The 15937-nt window shown below is 32.2% G+C and overlaps 2 protein-coding genes across 2 annotated transcripts; one reads left to right on the top strand and one right to left on the bottom strand.

The window, feature by feature from the left end:
- LOC107495968 (protein BRASSINAZOLE-RESISTANT 1) lies at positions 1 to 3656 on the top strand. Its single transcript, XM_016117165.3, has 2 exons — positions 1 to 668; positions 1301 to 3656. Exons 1-2 carry the CDS (start codon positions 429 to 431, stop codon positions 2006 to 2008), a joined length of 948 nt encoding a protein of 315 aa, XP_015972651.1. The 5' UTR covers positions 1 to 428; the 3' UTR covers positions 2009 to 3656.
- Positions 3657 to 10913: 7257 nt separating this feature from the next.
- On the bottom strand, positions 10914 to 13920 carry LOC107495978 (DEAD-box ATP-dependent RNA helicase 38). Its single transcript, XM_016117180.3, has 8 exons — positions 13691 to 13920; positions 13287 to 13580; positions 12877 to 13104; positions 12613 to 12678; positions 11839 to 12243; positions 11624 to 11747; positions 11295 to 11380; positions 10914 to 11134 (listed from the first exon to the last, which is right to left on the bottom strand). Exons 1-8 carry the CDS (start codon positions 13832 to 13834, stop codon positions 11051 to 11053), a joined length of 1431 nt encoding a protein of 476 aa, XP_015972666.3. The 5' UTR covers positions 13835 to 13920; the 3' UTR covers positions 10914 to 11050.
- Positions 13921 to 15937: the final 2017 nt, after the last annotated feature.

Raw genomic sequence — 15937 nt, forward strand, 5'->3', positions numbered from 1 at the left:
CGAGCTCATGATTCTCAGTGTGACAGCACGCACACTAACACGCACCCCCACCCCCATTCTCTCTCAATTTCAGCTTTATGAGATTCTTCATGCTTCTTCTCTTCTTCTTCTACTACTACTACTACTTCTTCTTATTCACACATACCCCATAGTAAAACCACCACCATCACCACAACCATAACCAGCTATAGCAAGATGAAGAAACAAGCACATTCCTCGTGACTCGTGAAAACCGAATAACTGAAAAACAAAAAAGTAACAAACCACAGTCACACTCACACACATAACAACAACACTCTTCACCTTCTTAGAGGGGTTTAAATCCCCTACGACGCACCACACACACACACTCACTCATACTCACGCAAACGCAGCAACCTCAGAGTTAGTTAGTTGCACGCTTTCTCCGCCGGAGGTATTTATATTATATGGCTTCCGACGGTGCTACATCGGCGGCGACTAGCCGGAGGAAGCCGTCGTGGCGTGAGAGGGAGAACAATCGGAGGAGAGAGAGGAGGAGGAGAGCTATAGCGGCCAAGATCTACGCTGGTTTGCGAGCTCAGGGGAACTATAACTTGCCGAAACACTGTGATAACAACGAGGTGCTTAAAGCTCTCTGTGCTGAAGCTGGTTGGGCCGTTGAAGAAGACGGAACCACGTATCGCAAGGTAAAATCACTGAATCGAAGAGAATTTGAAACTGTTTCGCAGATCTCGCTTTGATTTTGTTTATTTTGCATCTTGATCTTCACTGTTTGATCGGAATCTGCGATTGGAAAATAGAAAAAGGATAGACTAATTTTAAGTTCGATCGAGCTTGTTTCTAGCTCCGATTCGAGTGTTTGTACTGTGACTGCGAGTTTCTCGGAGCGTTAGGATATTGGATCTGTTATCTCTCTGTGATTTTTATTGATGCATTAGGATTTAGCGACTGGTTGATTCAAACATTTATTTATTTTGATGCTTTCTATTTTGAAGAATTTGTAGAGGAAAATAATAAAAGTAAAAAGAAGCCTTACTAATTACGATTACGCTTTTCGGGAAAGAAACAGAAGTGATTTGTTATACTTGCTAACATTTGTCTGATTCTCTTTCGATGTTACTGAATTTGAAGAAGTTGCATGTGATCGGCAGTAGTAATAGTCTTCTCTGTTGGTTTTCCCAATGAGGAAACAAATTTGAGGCCAAATTGTACAAGAATTTCTGTGCTATGATTATAGAATTTGCTTAATCATTTTATGGTGAGCTATGTCATTGATTGTTACTAATTTGATGTGTTTGGTTTTGATTGTAATGAATAGGGCTGCAAGCCACCGCTGGCCAATAATGGTGCAGGCACTTCCTCCAGAAACACACCTTTCTCTTCACAGAATCCTAGTCCTCTGTCTTCATCTTTTCCAAGTCCAATTCCTTCCTACCAAGTCAGTCCTACTTCCTCCTCTTTCCCGAGCCCTTTCCGTTTGGACGGAGAGAACACATCGAACCTCATTCCATACCTTCGTAATGCTATTCCTGCATCCCTCCCTCCTCTAAGGATATCAAATAGTGCCCCTGTGACACCACCACTCTCATCGCCAACTTCAAGAAATCCTAAACCGATTCCCACATGGGAAGCTATTGCAAAAGAATCCATGTCGTCTTTTAGTTATCCTTTCTTTGCAGCTTCAGCCCCCGCTAGCCCCACACACAGACAATTTTACACCCCGGCAACTATCCCGGAATGTGACGAGTCGGATACTTCCTCCACCATTGAGTCTGGCCAGTGGCTGAAATTCCAAGCATTTGGACCCTCTGCATCGGCGATGCCAACATCTCCAACCTTCAATCTTGTTAACCCTGTAGCGGCTCAGCACTATGTGCCTGATAAAGCAATCCAAGGGCTGAGGATAAGTTCCGCAGAAGAGTTTGGGGTACAGCCACAGGTAAAGCCTTGGGTCGGAGAAAAAATTCATGAGGTAGGATTGGATGATTTGGAGCTTACACTTGGAAGCGGAAAAGCACGGAGCTAAGCTGCTAGTGTGTTGTTACCTCATATGGATTATGTAAGAATGAGACTACAAGATTGCCTTTGGTGATTGGTTGTTCATCCAACTCAGTGCTAATGATCAAGTAACAGTTACCTCATCCAGCTATGCTGGTGCAAGTAGCATAACTTATTTATTGGAAACTGAATTATATTGGATATTATGGGCATGCTTTTTAGTAAAAAAGGGTTCATGGTTCATGTCTTTCCATGCCTTGGTAAAACATAGATATTATGATTTCACCTCCTCCATTTAGTTATTAAGGCATCAATCTTTCAGAACGCCTCTGCAGGCATTAGTTTTAGACGCAGTTGATGGTTTGGATTAAAAATTTCAGGTTCTGTCAAGGTTATTGTCACTCAAATTCAGATTATTTGTTGATGTCATACCTTTAAATTATATTATTCTTCTTTTTTAATTATGTATCAATGATTCATGTGATTCTATTTGTTTATTTTTACTAAGAAAATTTGCAGTGAGCTCATCAGCTCAAAGTGAAAAGTTGTCTATTTTGTTTTTCTATCTTGTTGACTGAATACAACAAAGAGACCCCTACATGGTATGAACAGTGATTACACATATTAAGTGGTGTTATAAGTAACAATGGCTGAAGCTATGTAAAACTCTTAGATTTAGTTTTTGGGTTGGTGGACTGTATAATACATGATGAATTTTGCAGGTGTTGGGTTTTTACATAAAGAAATGTGAGGTTTTTGGTACTTTCATGCTTCTAATAAGGGAATATGGTTTTTTCCTTGGGCATTTGTGAATTCTCTGTCTCATGGAGAGTTTCAGTAATGATTTATATTATTTTTGGTACTTTCATGGTTGAATGGGAAAAGTGGTCATTTGCTTCTTTGTTTGACTGCCTCAAAAGTTCCCCCATTTGCTACCCCAGTATGATTCCTACACAAATATCAAAGGCATGTAAATTTAGTAGCTAAATCTCAGCATGGCTGTAGTTTGCGTAAAGATGTTTGATGAGGCTATACCAGAAAATTTCTAGTCATATTTGATGTGATCACTGCTCATTTTATGGAACTGCTGATGAATCCTTTTGGTAAGTATCATATGCAGAAGTTGTTGAATGTCTGTTCACTGTAACGACCAGAGGGTGAAGATCCTCAAGATAAATTAAGAGTTGTGACAGCATCAAAGATCTATAATGGATATCAAGAAGTGGTTCTGTATTGTTCGGAATTGGTAAACAATAAAGATGAAAAGGTACATCTACTTCTTTCTCAAGTATTGAAATTTGATTTGCTTAATAATCTTGGGCTGGTTGTTATGGATGAAACAGATATCTGTATGCTTAATTAGATATGAGTAGTAGGTGGTTGTAAAAGCATTTCTTGAAACATTCCCGGAGGTGAGTGGCTCGATAGGAGCTATTTTTCAGTTTACTAAGCTATGAGTCATTGATTGACCTTATTGTTTAGAGCTAAGGGCTCAGTGAGCTTCAGCTTAGGAAGCATCAACTCGATTACTTGGGTTTTAGTCTTGAACATTCCTCTCCAAGCACAAGCACCTTAAGGTGTGTTTGAGTTGTGGTTCCGGGTGTAAGATACTTTTAAGGATGTAAAATTAACTCATAATTGCTCTTGAAATCCTACCATTCCTTTACTCTGACAAATACACCTGGGCGTAATTCAAAGTGTAAATAATGCACTAGTTTGTTCACCTTTACCTTTTGGTGCAGCCAATGAATCAAAATGATTAAATGAAGAATGAAAGTTTCGAAGAACAGAACCTCCTTATTGTTTAAGTGGTTCAGTGGGGGTCCAAAAGTGTTCCTCTTAGATCTTTAGCATTGCATTTTACTGTTAGTTTTAAGATTATTCGCATAGGTAGGAATGTCAGGCTAGTATTTTTGTATCGGATTATTGCTGTCAATAGGTTTTATTTGTTTTCTCTCTGTTGTTTCTGCCTTATCGTCCAATCCTTTAAATTTCAGAAGATTTTTAGCTTACGACTAGTCTACGTTTAAGTAAATAATAGGGGTGGATTTTCTCCGGTGGAAAAAAAATTTGGATGGTATCCAGGGTTTAATCTCACCCTTCATTGCTCTCTCTCTTATTTATTTCTAGTCCCACTTATAGAATTAAAAGTGAGAAATTACATTTTATTCTCTCCATTGGAAAAAAAAATGGAGAGGATCAATTTTCATAAATAATATCTATAAAAAGTAGATTGAATAATAAAATAGTGTTATTCGTTGTGCAGCGTTAATTTCAGCTAAGAAATATCTTTATTAGGAAACGAGCAAAGGATTTAAAATTGTTGTTCTCCATCTTCCAAGTTGCACTTTAAATGCTAGATTGCAAAATGTGAAATCAATGAGGACAATGAGTGAATTGGTGTGAGCTATAAATAAAGTGGTTCGGCTTAGTTTTGGTCCTTTGGAGTTTGGACCAGTTATAATGTTTTCCCCTTCTGTCCAAAAATAATAAAATTAAAATTTGTAACCAACAAGGCCGATAGTACACCCGACGACCCGACCGCGCGGCGAAAGAAAGCATATGTTAAAGGTTTCATTGTAACCAAGGTAGAATTTGCACTTTTAATGCTAGATTGCCTTATCGTTAATCTTACCCCTAAAGATTAACGAGGAACCCAGCTAAGGCCTCAAGGGTCAATAATCTCAAGGATTACAAACCTACTGAAAGTACAACGAGAATGAAAATAATCTAGACAGGAAAAAAAAAGAGATACTAGCCTAGCATTTTATATACAGATATGCGAAGAATAAGGCTTGGAGATCGACCAGAATGGAGCTAAGTATGCTTCAGTGTAATCTCAAACCTTACCACCTATATAACATAAAGTGAAAGAAATAATGTTTTTCTTTTTGTTCTTTAGACGGAAACTAAAGTATTTGGATTGGATTGGTTCTTTTATGGAAAATAAAGTATTTTCATATAATTTTATAGATATTTGGATATAATTTTAATAAAAGATTAAAAATTTTACAAATTATAAATAAAACTTTTACAAAATTAATTTTTGATATTATTTGATGAATTTAACAAAACAGTTGTATTATTTCAAAATAATAATAATATTGGGAGACCAGAGCATTCCTTTTTTCATAAGGGATATAATTTTTTTTTTTTGGTAATTCATAAGGGATATATGTTGTCTTTTAAAAAATAGATAAGGGCTAGATAGGGTCGATATACTCATCTGCGTGACAAAAATCATCTATTCCAATTATTTGGAGTACTTAATATAGCTGTTCAAATTTCAAGGGACTATGAGAATTGAGAAATAAATAAACAAACCATTTATGATAGTGTAAAAAACTAGTGCAATATTCAACTAAATAGAATAACATCCATTTATAAAATTTATATAATATTATCAAATTATAATGTTTATATTTAACCTAGTGATTCAAATTTTATTTAATCATAAAAAAATTGTACAATTTAAATATAAGCAAAGACAAGTAATAGAAGGTAAAAATTATAGAACACCATGTCTTACTTAATTAGTCCAATAAATATAAATTAAATCGAAAGTAATTTTTATTTCCAAGGTATGGAATCCTGATTCTTAAAAATGCTCATTTAGAGGGAGAAAGAGAGAAATCTTATTTACTACTTTAGCTCTTTAAAATTTAAATAGGATATCGCTACCTTAATATTACTTTCAAGATACACTATGGTCTATGATAAATAATGTTACTCACTAGAATGCTAGGACTTAAATAATTAGCTACTAATATAATACATGAAGACAGAAGATGAAGTTGTATTTTGTCAATTGTATTTACCTTAACTAATACTACTACAATATTTGCACGTTGTATATATGTGCTATTACCTAGAGAATATTACTTTTAAGTTATAACTAAATTTCATAGACCACTCAATTATGTCATAACATTGTTTTGATACTTATTATAAATATAAATCTCACCAGAAAACATATGGACCCTCAACTTATATTACCAACCAAGTTTATATACACTTAGAACTACTTAAACCATCCAACCAATTTTAACTCACTTGACAGTTGGACTATTAACTGAGAAGCTTGGTTAACAAAGTATTGACTAACAGATAAAGAGACATACGTGCTTCATTCAAATAAATGTAAACCCTTGAACAATTTGCTGGCAGGATTGAACTAATGAATATAGCGACATATTGTTTCCCTTTAAATCAAATTCCTCTTGGTATCTTTTAGTACAAAAATGGCATCAAATAACCTGTCACCAAAATTAAATACAACCTCATACTTAATTTTCATGTATAATTAAAAATATAACACCTATATAACTATTTCAGAACCTACACCATCTATCTCTACTGCGTTATAGTAGACCACACACATTCTATAGTTATGAAACCAAACACGGTTGACAGACTTGACACAAAATCATGCAAATACTTGACTTAATCATGATTTTTTTTTTCAAAGAAAAGACATAAAAAATTTAGAAGATGACTTCAAGTTGTATGCAGTTTGCCTGATTGTAATAAGGTGCATTCTGCCGGTTCTGTGGTACCTTTTTCATAACAAGTAAGCATATCAGCCAAAATCCAGCCAAATATCTTTGGATGAATTCAAAATTTTTACGAGTTAATATATATGGATGTTTCTTCTACTAAGTATTAGAATATTTCTTTTTCATATTAAATGGATGTTCTTTTATATATTTTTCGAATTTGTGATAGAAGTGGATAGATTAATGTGAGAAAAAAGAAGAATGTTTTTATAGGTTTTAATTAGGTTTACTTAATCAATTTAAAATTTTTTAAATTTTAAATTTAAAAAATTTAAAATTAATTAATTATTGATATAAATTAATATAGTTTTGTTTAGTTTTTTACTGATAAACTTTTGGTTCCTAGTACTTTTTCATAACTTTATCATGGCTATGATCACTACAAAGAAGTTTCCAATTAAATGTGAACACTTGGCTTTTATAAAGATGCTTTGACTTTGAATTACTGTGTGTTAAACATGGTAAAAAGACTAATAATTACCGTAAACATTTTAAACTGGAATTTGGGGGAAATAACTTTTTTATGTTAGAAAAATAAGAAAAAAAAATAGATGTTACCACATCATTCATGGATGCTGAGGTATTACATGAGTTAGAATTATCTGGGTTTGGGAGAACACCGATCATTATAGCAAGTATCGGCATTCACATCGTGTTGTCTCCGATCCGCCGTGAGAAGAGGAAAAGTGGGAAACCGATGGGGAACCGCCATTGAGATTGCAGGAAGATGCCGGAGAGCTTTTTCTCGTGGTACTCGTCGAAGAAGATAGATGTCAAAGCCAAACTAGCATTGACTGGCGAAGAACAGAACAACTTGTGACCGGATAAGCGGATTTTATTGATTATGTGTGTTTTACTTACATCTGTCCCTGTGCATTTTATGTCGAAAGAATTTGCACATGTGCATGGTATGCCAAATAGATAAAGTTCTGACGTGATGTGCTTCGATGTAGTTGTTCTGTCTAGTATAATTTTTGATCGATATGTTTTGAGAGATCTGTGCAGAATATTTGTGTAAAGAAGACCTTTTTACCGGATTCCATGAGTTGACCCAAAATTTACGTTTGATTTAGTTAATAACTGTAACTGTATACTTACTAATTTCTTGTAGTACAAAATTTGTTGGCACAAACTGTGGTGAATTGGAACTAGATTATTTGTATGAATTGCTTTCCATAGTAATTGAGCCAAACGTGTTCAAGTGTGGCATATATTTGGTTCTCTAATTCCTAGTTGATGCAATTACTTAGACTTTTATGGACATTTTGTCATTGTGAAAGCTATGTAGGAGATGTTAAAGAACTGAAATAATTAATGCATAGTTAATGTAAATACTTGAATTTTTATGGACATTTTATCATATTGAAAGTTACATAGAAGATATTAAAGTTTTGAAATAACGAAGTAGTAGTGTTGGCATAAATTAATGGTAAGAGTACAATGTTAGTTCACTTTAGACAAAGTGCTTCATTGAAAAAATTGACATCAGCTTTCACATCACACATCAGAGAAGTTTCTTGAGATAATCTAATTTGAGTTTGTAAAAAGTGACTAACATTTTTTTCCCATTTTCTTAAAAAAAAAAAATGGAAGAAGGGGAGGGAGGGGCAAGCATAGTTGAAAGTACTAATTTGTCTCACTTCATATATCTTACCCTTTGCTGGTATGTATGCAATTCCTATTCTATGACATAACCACTAATATCAAGTTCTTGAGCAAGCTTTTCAACATTTTTTCCAGTGAAGAAGACACAAATTAGTGAAGATCTGTTGACTCGAGCCCATGAACTATGGGGATTGCTACCTAGTTTTTGTCCTCATGCAAATGATACTCACCAAAATTTTGCAAGTCTCTCTGATGTTCTTGTTTCTTTTCTTAAAAAGCAGCCCTCTATGCATGAAAACGTTTTCATGGCATTACAAGCACACCTCTCTTGCATACAACTGGTGACCTGTGAGCTTTCGGTGGTTATATTTCTATATTTTGTTTAACTGAATTTCTTTGTAAATGTTCCTAAATATTGTCTAGGTTCTTGTGAATCAGAACAAAGCTGTATTTATTCTTAAAAAGAGAGAGTCAAATTGCCATGCAGTATGTGATTCTGAATTAGAGTTTGGTGTGCAACCTGCATATTCTAAGAAAGCTGCTACCAGAAACATTCTTTGGCATCTTGTGCAAGACAGATGCTTTCTATATTTAGTGCTTGATTTATACATGTATTTTGTATCAATGATGATGATATACCACTTTTGGTAGGTCTATTGGGTATGAGATTCTTCTATTAATCTGGTCTTTTCTTGCCTTTATTACTTATCTTCCTTCGATAATTCTCATATCCATAATATTTAGGAGAAGTATAAGGAACCAAAAGTTTATCAGCCAAAAACTAAACAAAACTATATTAATTTATATCAATAATTAATTAATTTTAAATTTTTTAAATTCAAAATTTAAAAAATTTTAAATTGATTAAGTAAACCTAATTAAAACCTATAAAAACCTTCTTCTTTTTTTCTCACATTAATCTATCCACTTTTAACAATCACAAATTCGAAAAATATATAAAAGAACATCCATTTAATATGAAAAAAAAACATTCTAATACTTAGTAGAAGAAACATCTATATATATTAACTCGTAAAAATTTTGAATTCATCCAAAGATATTTGGCTGAATTTTGGCTAATATGTTTTTGGTTCCTAGCTTTACTCTAATATTTAATGTGCTGGAATCTAGTTCTAAATTATAACCTTTTTTTCATAATATTTATCTTCCTTGATAATGTTTTTCTTATTGTTTAGCCTAAATAAAGGGCCATGGAATCTCTCTTTTGTTTAGTTGCAACTTTTATCTACAGTTACTTTGATTCAACCATTATTATTTCTTATCTTTTGAGTTTGAGGAGCTTATCCGTAATCGTTTAATATCTGAAGTTTTTCCTCGTTAATTAATTATTCTGATTTTTTATTTTATAATTGCGAATCAATGTAGTTATTTTCATATCCTTTGTTTAATTTTGGCACTATATCATTATAAATATTTATTTAATTATTTTTCTATATAATTATGTACGATAATTTTGAAAATGCTGATGAAGATTAAGTTGTTTATTAAAAGATACTTATGTAGGTTATAATATTTTAGTTTTTTTTATAGTTTATTAATAATAAACTCTAAATAGTCTCATGTATATTTTAATATGGGTATGCTTAATTTAGTGTGAGATGTATGAATATTTAAAATTATGTTCATTCCAATACTTTTGGTTCATTATAAATATATTTTGTTAAAAGATCATTTTTATTATTAAAAAAAATTATTTAGTACTATAATATATTTATTTTTATTTTATAATATTTAACTAATTTAATTGAAAATACAAAATTATATATGTAATTATATTACTAAATATTAAATTGTACAAAAAATTATTAAAATATTATATATATACACAAAATTAAAATAAAAAAAATGAGGGATATAAGATTACACTTGTATAGAGTAGCTATGGTATACAATGTGGCTACACTTTAAAAGTGATGAAGTAGCAAGGATAAGTGTAGCCTATTCTAGTAAGCATGAAAGCTCAAAGGGATAAGTGTAGTAGCAAAGATAAGTGTAGCCTATTCTGGTAAGCATGAAAGCTAAAAAGCGTAGCCTTTGATTCTAAACAGCATCACTTAAAAAGCACACCCTATTTCCAAACACCAAAAGTATAGCTTTTGGTACAAAAAAACGTAGCCTTTGAGAATAGGAAACGGCATAATAGGCATCTTTCAATAAAGCGTCTTTATAGCCCGAAAAGCATAGCCTTTGCCTAAGACATCATTTTTTTTTTTTTACTTTTGACTACACTTTTAAGTATACCTAAATTAGTGTTTTTCTTATAGTGTTTATAAGATATGTTAGTGTTCATAAATACTAATAGAAATATTAGAATTTTGTCAAAAAAAAAATCCACTAAAAAACCATTAAAAAAAGGAAAGAGTTTCAGGCAAAAAAGATGTATCATGGATGGTGTTTTTCTCATTTTTTTATTTTTTTTTTATTTCTTGCAAATTGGATTTTTTTTTCTTAAGTCGTCTATTGTAAATCATTCATTCTTAAATTAATTATATTTTTACTTAACAATAATTATAAACTCACTTATTTTTTTTATAATTATATAATATCTATTAATATTATTTTTCAATAAATACTTGTAATATGTAATATATAATAGTATAATAGATATAAACTAATTAATAATTATTGAAATTCGAAAGTAATAGTTATTTTAATATAAAAACAAAATAAAAATATTTATGATAGAGTAAAATTAAATAAATACTTATTTTCTGTTTCATATTATTTTAAAATAACTAGATATTTTTAAAATGTTAGTAAAAATATGTATTTTAAATTTTAATTTTAAATTTTTGACTATATTTTGTTTTTTATTTACAAAGGACCGGGTCAATCAGTTCAACCGGTGGATCCAATGACCCAATGACTCAATGACCTAACCGGTTCGATCACCGATTCAGTTCTGAGTATGCTTGTAGTAGACCGGCTTCCTTAAGTGCAGCTTTATAGTCTTCGACACTTTTTTCTCGTACCTGCATTTCATTGACATGAAACACGAGTTATTGAAGATGGGTATGTTCAATGACTCTTTCCACAAGCATACTAAGCCATAATCAAATTCTGCGGATTCAAATATGTTCCATCATACTCTATCGAGCATCATAGCCCAAAAACCATCATGATATAACATACCTCTGATACACGGGTGCCAAAATGGTTCTCGATCTTTGACATCAGCCTTTCATCTTTTTCATCATGTATTAGGTTAAACACAGCCCCTGTACGATCAAATGAAACAAATTACTATTTTGCATTATCACTGAAAATATCATACAAAATATGAACAACAAAATCTGGAATTAGTTTCCTTTGGAATGAAAGCATAAAAACTAAAAGTTGTATGTTAAGAAATTCTGTGGCCTAACAAAGTTCATAATAAGTTACAAGTCCAACTAAGAGTCTATATGTTTAGGAGTGGAAAGTAAAGATGTATTAGTACATTACACTGAACAAGAACTTACCCTTGCGGCCAAATCGACCAGCCCTACCAACTCTGTGCAAGTACACCTCATAATCAGGCTCAAATTCCCGTGTATACTCCGCAGTATGTTTTATTGGGAGATCATAGTTGATAACCAAATTGACCTAAACAAAATTGTAGGATGTCATTACTTTGAAAAGAAACTACACACAAAAGAAAGGAAAAGGAGGAGAGAAAATTGAACAAATTCAGCACCTGTTGCTGATCAAAGCCTCGAGCAAGAACATCCGTCGATATAAGAACTTGAGTCAAACCATCTCTGAACTCTTTGACAATTTTGTCTCTCTCTTCATGGTCAGGAGCACCTTGTATCGAAGTCACCTCGTAACCCATATTGACAAGTGACTTGTGCAGCATTTTTGCACTCTGTCTCGTGCGCACGAATATGATGGTTTGGCCCACATTTTCTCCTAACTCGAATATGTAATCTTTTATCACCTCAATCTTCGACAACTCATCAGTGCACTGCACTTTATATTGCTTGACAGCGTCTAAAGAAAGCTCTTCTTTCTTAACAAAAAGTTTATTATGGTCCTTTTTAACTGTCCTCTCAACAAAGTTCTTGACAATGTCATTGAATGTGGCAGAAAATAGAAGAACCTGGAGATTAAAAGAAACAAAAATATACATATCAACACCTCACACAAGTATACCCAAATATTTGAACTAAATGCATAGAAATTACATCTAGGCCAATAAATCAATTCAAGTAATGATGCAATGATTCAGATCATTAACGTGAAGATGCAATGGCACAGTACATTTAAGTAGATGCAATTGTTCAGCTGCACAAATAAGAAGTTTCTAAAATATCAAGGAACAATTATATTTTCCTTCAACACAACTTGCAACCTAATTAAAGCAATCAATTAGGATATACGTTTCATCTTTATATCTAGAGAAGAATTCTCGAATGGATTGAACTTTGCATACATGCATGCAGACTATAAGAGAGGCAGTTCAACAAACCTGGCAGCTAGAATTGGATTTTTCTATTTCTTTCATTATCCTCAAGGAATCATCCTTAAAACCATCCTGCAACAACACAGTTCATAGTTGTTTAGGAAATTCACAGTTCATAGAGTCAAGTGATTTACTAGTGCTCTCACCCTCTATATCCTCCACATAAGCGGAGAAGCATCACAACTTCAAGTTACAATTCTAAACTACAATGAAACTTTAAATCCTAACTAAAAGCAATCGCATTACATTTCATCAGAATGCAAAACTTACCTCAGCAAGCATTTGATCAGCCTCATCAAAGACAAGAATCGTCAATTTGGTCACCTCCAATTTCTTGAATGAAATCCACTTCTTGATAGTGCCAGGAGTCCCAATAACCACCTGAGCCTTAATTTTCTCCCCTTTTTGAATTGGAATTGAATCCCTGCTATCCGTCGGAACGGCACAGTGCGAGCTAATCCCTGTGTGCTTCCCCATCTTCCGGAGAACTTCAGTGTTCTAAGACACACAGAAAAAACCAATCACTTCACATTTCAAGCAGATACACTTTTTTGTTAAGTCTATTAGTAACATGTCTGGATAAACTTCTCTGAAAAAATACATCCTCAGGGTTGAGACGAATTAATTTTCTACCCATTTTAAGAAAGCGATATTTTTCTTATCTCTATCAAAAAGTATACCTGAATAGCAAGCTCCCTCGTTGGACAAATGCAGAGAGCTTGAGTAGCTTGCGTCGAAGGATCCACACGACTAAGCATCCCTAAAACAAAGCACGTGGTCTTGCCGGAACCGTTGTGAGCCTGAGCGATCAAATCACGGTGCGGCGGATTCAAGATCATCGGCAAGCTTATAGCTTGGATCTTGCTCGGTTTCTGGAACTTCATCTCAACGTAGAGTCCTTTCAAAAGCTCCGCCGACAAGTTCAATTCCTCGAACGTCGCCGCCGAGGTGTACGGCGTGTCGTCAGAACTAACCTGCACCGAATCAACAAAAGTTTAAAAAGTGTAAACCCTAGCTGATGAGAAATTGAGGAGTTGAGAAATCGCGAGATGGAGAAGTCGTGATTGGAGAAAAGAGATCGAACCGCTTGGATATTGGAGTCTTCCGGATCGTCTAATAGCTTCGGAGGTTTCTTGTTTTCGTCGATCGATAATTCGTCGATGTTGAGCGACGGCAATGTGGTGGTGGTGATTGTTTTATCGGCGTCGGTGACGGCGGGTTCAGCCATGGTTGCGTAGAGAGAATAGAGAAAGTGGACTGAGAGTGGAAGAGTGAGAGAGAACAAAAAACAGACTGAGCAGCCTTGATAAAAAAACTTCATAAAATATGGACTAACTCTTCTTAAAATAAGAACTTGTACGCTATTTTTTAAAAAAAATCTTTTTTTAATGATTTTTTTTAAGATTTTTTACAAAAATAAAAGTGATTTTATGTTTAAATATTTTATCTAAAAAGATTTTTTTATTTATCAATTATGTATAGGTAGAATAAAATAAAAGTATTTTTTTATTCATTTATAACGTAAAAAATATCTTTTTTTATAGAAAAAAGATATTTTAAAAAAAGATATAAATTGTAGCTTCTCACAAAAAATATTTTTTATTTTTTTAATACTTTTGTTTTTACTATTAAAAATTTGTTAAACACACTAAACAATGAAAAAAAATATCTTTTTCATTTAAAAAAATCTTATTTTATTGATTTAATTGCGCCCAAACAAGCACTAAAAGAAGTGTAAAACCTGCCCTATGCGCCGGCCGGATATTGTAAAAATTTGTTGGTGCATATCTATTAATATTAATACTTGTTACTTTTAAATTTAACGGAATTTTTTTTATATCTTTATCTTTATAGTAATACAAATACAAATACAAATATAAATACAAATACAAATACAAATATAAATAGAGAGCTCAATTTTAAATTGTTTTACTTAAGTTGTTACTTTTTAAATTTTAAATTGTTTTACATAAGTTGTTATATTTTAAATTTTAACACTATTTTTTTAATTTGTTAATTCTTTTTAGCACTATTTTTTAAATTATAATAGACTTTTTTCAAAAATTGCAGCTAAATATAAATATATTTACGTTAATTTATGATTTTAAAAATTATTAATATATTTATTTACTTTATCTGCAAATTTAATTTAAATTTAAATTAAAGTCAATCAAATTTAAAAAATTTTAGCTCTGAGTCAACTATAAAAGTATAAATCATGAGATATGTGTAGCACTATAATTTAAAGTATATTAAACCCTTTCTTTATATACATTCAAAATCTAAAATTTCTCTACTTATTTCAATGGCGGTTATTCACAAAATCGCATAAATCAAACCTACAATCGATAATTTGTGTATATGTATACGAGTGATACGGTTATGGATGCTACCAAGTTACGAAAATTCTTCATTGCCATACGTTTGGCTCGATGAAGACGTGAGTTTTCTACTAATATCTTTTTATTTTATTTTAAATTTATATTATTTATATTTTAAATTTGTTTGTTTATCCCCGTCTAATCATTCTTTGATTTTTGTTTATCAATTCTAAAGAGGAAAAATATACGCCTCCGTTTAAGAGGGCTCTTGTGTCTCTATTCGTAAATTTGCTAAAGGAATGAATATCTTACCAAATAAGATATTTTGGTATTTGACTCAACGAGGATAACTTCAAAACTATATATCATGAGTATGTGGTTAATTTAAACCAACGTACTGATGTGCACAGACTTCCAGATCATTAAGTGTCTCACGATACGAATTTAATTTTTTGTGAATTTTTACGCTCTCAATACTCTTAGGTACGATTATACCTACTTAGTTGGTAAGTTTATTATTTTAGAAAAAATATAATTTATTTATTTTATTGATAATTTCAGCTAGGTTTTGTTTTTAACAAACTTATTGATAACATTTTTTATTTTATTTTAAATCATTTTAAATGTTGTTGGATATCTTGATGGTATTGGGAGTGAAAGAACTTTTAAAAAAGATGACAAATCTACCAAATATACTGATATTGAATTAGAGATTGATGATGGGTAATCATATATTTATTTTTATAAATCTAAAAATTTTGATTATGTGGAAATGTTCCTTTTGACAATTTACATAATCCGTGTTACTAATCCCTTGTGTATTTTGGTGCTTCTAATCATCCACTTCTTTTTTTGAGCTGCCCTTATTTTCTGTTTCTGTTAATACATGAATAATAAATCATCCAAACAATAGCAAAAACTCAATCTCAATAAGGTTGGTCTTTTAAGCCCGCTTCAAGACAAGATTACTAATTATCCAATTCTGGGGTAATAAGACTCGTCTATTTCTA

Source organism: Arachis duranensis, chromosome 6, assembly GCF_000817695.3.
Source record: "Arachis duranensis cultivar V14167 chromosome 6, aradu.V14167.gnm2.J7QH, whole genome shotgun sequence".
Taxonomy (NCBI): domain Eukaryota; kingdom Viridiplantae; phylum Streptophyta; class Magnoliopsida; order Fabales; family Fabaceae; genus Arachis; species Arachis duranensis.